Below are 5,362 nucleotides of genomic sequence, written 5' to 3'. Positions count from 1 at the left end.
TGCCTCTAATCTCAACTTCCTAGAAAGGACTATAAATGACCCCGTGTACATGGACAGATAAGATAACATAGAGGAGAGTTCGTCCGTCTACCAGCAGCCGTGTACATGAGGCCTAAGGCTTAATGTACACAGGACATATTTACAACCTCTCCTGAATGATTTAACTTGACAGATAGTAATTCACATTTAAAACGTCAGTCTTGCCGCGTTTACATGCCACGTTTAGCCGTGTTTGCGTTTAAAAAAAAAAAAAAATTTTTCAAAATAGCCAACAATGAAAAATGCCTGTAAATGAAATGCGGCTAAATGTGAGTTACCGTGTTTAGCCCGCTTGGTGTCTGAAACGTCAGAAACTTCGGCGTCTGAACTCATTTTGTTGCCTTCACAGAAAAGCCTATAAATGCAACTGCCTAAAAATGACATTAAACAAACCTGTGTACATGTACACATAAGATAACATTGGATGAGTTCAGGGGCAGTTGAAAATCTCTCAAAGTTGGGAGGTTTGATTATCTTTACTACTGTGGGAAAAAACTTCCTTTTCAGTACTTTAATAATACTGATCTGGATCAGCCTCGCCCCGTGTAGGAGGAAGTGACCCTCCCAACTGCATTCTTCTCCGGTGTCAGAGATTTTCACTTTCACTTCTCTCTTCTACTGTCAGCGATGGCGTCTGCTAACCTGAGTGCCGAGTTGGAATGTTCCGTCTGTCTGAACATTTATACAGATCCTGTAAACCTGAGATGTGGACACAACTTCTGCCGGGTCTGTATTGATCGTGTGCTGGATACACAGGGGGGGTCTGGAGGATATTCCTGTCCTGAATGTAGAGAGAAGTTTTCGGATCGGCCTGCACTGCAGAGGAACATAACACTACGTAACATAGTGGGGAATTTCCTGTCTGCTCAGCCACATCAGGAGGAGTCCGGGGTCTTCTGTACTCACTGTGTGGACTCTCCTGTACCTGCTGTTAGATCCTGTCTGCTCTGTGAGGTTTCTCTGTGTGATAAACACCTGAGAGTCCACAAAAAGTCCCCAGAACACGTCTTATGTGACCCCACCTTGTCCATGGAGAGCAGGAAATGCTCCGTCCATAAGAAGATCCTGGAGTATTACTGCACTGAGGATGAGACCTGTATCTGTGTGTCCTGTAGTTTGGCTGGAGAACATCGAGGACACCAGGTGGAGATGCTGGATGTGGCTTCTGAGAAGAAGAAGAAGACACTGTGGAATGTTCTGAAGAAACTTCTGATAAAGAGAGAGGAGATGGAGGAAAGAGTCCAGAGTCTGCAGGAACACAGGAGGAAAGTAGAAGAAGAAGCAGCTGGTGACACCGAGAGAGTCACTGTCCTGTTTAGAGATCTCAGGAGACGTCTGGAAGACCTGGAGAAGAGAATCCTGAGGGAAATCTCCGGGAGGGCAGAGCGGATCTCCATCTCCATCCGGGATCTGGAAATAAAGAAGGAGGAGCTGTCCAGGAAGTTGCGTCACATTGAGGAGCTGTGTAACGTGACGGATCCACTGACTGTCTTACAGGAATCAGACACAGGTGACTTGTGTGATACTGAGGATGGAGATAATGAGGACAGAGAGAGACATGAGGAGCTCCTCCATGATGGAGGGGGTCTGGATGTGGATGGGATATCACACACATTACACACATTATCTGATATAATAAGAGGGGTAAATATATCCTCCTATATACAGGGAGCTGCAGACATATTACTGGATGTAAATACAGCTCATAATATTCTCCATATATCAGATGACAGGAAAACTGTATCCTGGTCAGATAGAAACCAGAATCGTCCAGAAACACCAGAGAGATTTCAGGATCGTTCTCAGGTGTTGAGCAGTCGGAGTTTCTCCTCAGGGAGACATTACTGGGAAGTGGATGTCGGGGGATCAGATATATGGACGGTCGGGATGTGTTACCCCAGTATAGGCAGGAGAGGAAATCAGTCAATGATTGGAAATAATAAGAAGTCTTGGGGTTTGTGGAGAAATGGTGATCAGTATGGGGTGATACATGACAGTAAATGGATCCTCTTACCCACCAATATCTCCAGTAACAGAGTCAGGATATATCTGGATTATGAGGTCGGACGGATCTCCTTTTATGATCTGTGTGACCCGATCCGACATCTCCACACCTTCACCACCACCTTCACTGAGCCCCTCCATGCTGGGATATATGTATGGGAAGCTTGTATAAAGATATGTGAGAGGAATAGGGAATAATAGTAATAGGGAGAACTCTGCCCAGAGACCGGTGATGTCACAGGGGTGGGTAGTGGGATTGATAGAATATTCAGCCAATAGGATAAGCAGTGGGTGGGACTTCAGTCAGTGCCCTGCAGGTTTTTCTAATATTTGTGATTTCTCCCTCTGTCACTCCCTGTGATTGGGTAGGAGATCTCTCCAGTTACTGGAGTAACAGGGTTCTAATCCTTCCTCACTCCATCCAAAACTATAAAGAAAAGTTCTTAGCTTGGCATAGACTTTAATAGAATGTATCAGTAATATAATAGTGTTGGTGTCACTGTTATCAGCACTGATGTATATTGCTGTGCAGCATGTTCTCCGGTCTCACCCTCATCTTCCCCACCAGAGAGGACAATACCTTACAGAGACACGGCACACATCAGGCTGGTAATATGTAAAATATACGGGAAGACAGAGAGGGTGAGACCGGAGAACACGCTCAGGGCTGCTGTTAGAAATCTTGGGGCCCCGTACATTACCTGACAGGGACCCCCAGCCTGGATGGGTGTGTGGTCAGGTGTATGGCCCTGAACATGGCTTCAGATGTATGAACAAATCACTCATTCATGGGTCCAGAGTACCTGTGGGAAGGAACCCTTAATTATGTTTTTTTTACAATTGAATCTTTTTATCTTTTACATTTTTAAACAGCCCTATGGGGGGGGGGGGTGAAATATCTGGGGTCTAAACAGACTCCTGATGATTCACTCTTGTGACAGAGGAGGAGATTGAGGACAGGGATCCCCATTCATTCCAGAGAGTGAATGAACAGGAGGTGCTCTGTACAGAGGCTTTCTGTTCATTCACAAACTAAAGCATAGTAAACACACTTTGATTATGGATGAACAAAGAAGTGATCATTATCAATCACTCATGGTGTTCATTCAGGAAAGGAAGGGGCTGATAAATGTGACAAATTTACTGGTCCTCCTCTGTGCTCACAGCAGCTGACAGCCAATGGGAGGGAGAGGAAAAGAAGCTGGAAGAGCTAAGGGGCACAGGGGGATCGGAGCTGAATGGGATGGGGATTGTGGACAGGAGAAGGGTGATCAGAGGGGCAGTTGGACAGTCACTGAAACCGATCCCCCTGTGGCTCCCCTTGCAGCAACCACCAGGAAAAAGAAGCCATCTGTACTGTGGGGGGGGGGGGGGGGGGGGAGATGGTGGGGCTCTGAGCTGTGATCAGCTGCTTTTTGAACTGCCTGCACCATAAAGCTGCCCAGACCCCATAAAGGAAGGCCGGTTCTACCCCCTCTGTGGCCCTGAACACGCTGAACAGCAATATACATCACAGTGCTGCTAACAGTCACGCCATCTGATTGGTTGTTCCGGGTCTCACACTCTAGGGTTCCCCAAATATGTCCCAGTCCCTGGGGGCCCAAATATGTCCTATTCTGCCTAAAAAATCTAATATTGTCTGGAGGCCCCCAAACATTTCCAAGGGTCTGGTGGCAGGGCCGAGCCAAAGAGTTGCAGAAGAGGCGGCCAACTTGGGTACTTCAGTGGGATGGGGGCACAAAAATGTCAGAACCTTCAACCTATACCGCTATAGTTCACAGCTCATGGGGGGGACACTTTGACTTTTTGCCTTGGGTGTGAAAGGAGTCTCTTTGGGGCCACAAGTGTGTCTCAATACATAGGGATCCTATGTGAGGCTTTATTTATTTTTTTAGACACCCAAGTATATCATATTGTTTTGGGACCCCAAATGGTCTTAAAGAAACTCTATCACTTGTCTGCTCAGGACCCATCCCGACCCCTTTATATTCCCCAATATACCTCTCCTCTGCTGCTCCATCTCCCCCCATGTAGGTTCCATGTTGGAAAATATCAGTTGGATGTCCCCCCCCCCCTCCCTCATGTGACAGTATTCAAGCCTGGTGATTCGCTGTTTAGGCCTGAGCATTGTATGCTTGGAGAAGATCACATGATCCTTCATATCCGGGAAATTAGGAACCTATCAAGAGCTTTGATGGAGCAACAACATATTGGGGAAAAGCAAAGGAGAATATATAGGGGGGGGTTTGGAGAGTTTTCAAGAGAACCTCCCACTTTACCCTGAAAGGACAAAGTGGGTGGAGTCTTGTTATCCCGCCTCTGGGCTGGCCAAAGGTTCCTCAGTCAGTATGACTATGTTCAGTGGTAAGAGGTGATGGGGTGCACTGATCTGGGGGTGCAGTACTTACCTGGAGAGATGTTCTTACTGTTCTCTATAGACTGCAATATAACAGTGTACACTTCTCCGGCTCTGAGTGTGGATGTACATGGAGACTCTATAGGGCAGGGGTCTCAAACTGACAGCCCTCCAGCTGTTGCGGAACTACAAGTCCCATCATGCCACTGCTTGACAGAGTCATGCTTGTAACTGTTAGCCTTGCAATGCCTCATGGGACTTGTAGTTTCGCAACAGCTGGAGGATCGCCAGTTTGAGGCCCCTGCTATAGGGGGTGTACGGCTGCTGCATTACTTACAGAAGGGGCGGGGCATTATTTCCTATGACTCCTCCCAGTACATGATCATTATGTATAGAGAGATGTGACATTGTATAGAGTGCTGGACCTGAGACAGAGCGCAGAGTGTAACATGACTTATGGGAGGCACAGATGGAGGTGTACTGGCCCTTTAAGACCAGATCTATCTAGCTATGTATCTATCTATATATCTATCTATAATATAAGATTACAATATGTAGTAGAAATAAGAATATAATAAGCTTGAAGATTGTGTCATTCTTTTCCATCATATATCGCTGTCATCATGTGTGATTGATAAGTGTATCTACATTATTATATCATATATTATATCACTTTTATATTGGATCCTAATATAATGTGTCCCCATAGAATGGATCACCAATAGAATTCTATGGGATCACTTTTATAACTACTGATTTTATATTGTATCACTTATACTGATTTTTAGGTTTTTGATTTATTCGATTTTTAGATTTAAGTCACATGATAATTGCGCAAATGTTTATCAAAATAATATTTTTGCTGAAAATACGGGAAAATCATTATTAGCGGATACAAATACAACATAACTTACAAAATTCCTTCTAATTCTAGAACATGGACCTGTATTGAGCTAATAAATA

The 5,362-nt window shown here is 45.2% G+C and overlaps 1 protein-coding gene across 1 annotated transcript; it reads left to right on the top strand.

Moving 5' to 3' along the window:
- Positions 1-642: 642 nt before the first annotated feature.
- On the top strand, positions 643-3,411 carry LOC143961645 (E3 ubiquitin-protein ligase TRIM39-like). Its single transcript, XM_077470967.1, has one exon. The coding sequence runs from the start codon at positions 667-669 to the stop codon at positions 2,239-2,241; it is 1,575 nt and encodes a 524-aa protein (XP_077327093.1). The 5' UTR covers positions 643-666; the 3' UTR covers positions 2,242-3,411.
- The last annotated feature ends 1,951 nt before the right edge of the window (positions 3,412-5,362 follow it).

Source organism: Lithobates pipiens, unplaced genomic scaffold (genome assembly GCF_037356315.1).
Source record: "Lithobates pipiens isolate NorthernLeopardFrog02 unplaced genomic scaffold, aLitPip1_a1.2 Scaffold_8, whole genome shotgun sequence".
Classification (NCBI taxonomy): Eukaryota; Metazoa; Chordata; class Amphibia; order Anura; family Ranidae; genus Lithobates; species Lithobates pipiens.
This window is presented reverse-complemented; position numbering and strand designations above follow the sequence as displayed.

Coding starts and splice junctions, on each gene's coding strand:
- LOC143961645 (XM_077470967.1), top strand. CDS start 667: ATGGCGTCTGCTAACCTGAGTGCCGAGTTGGAATGTTCCGTCTGTCTG.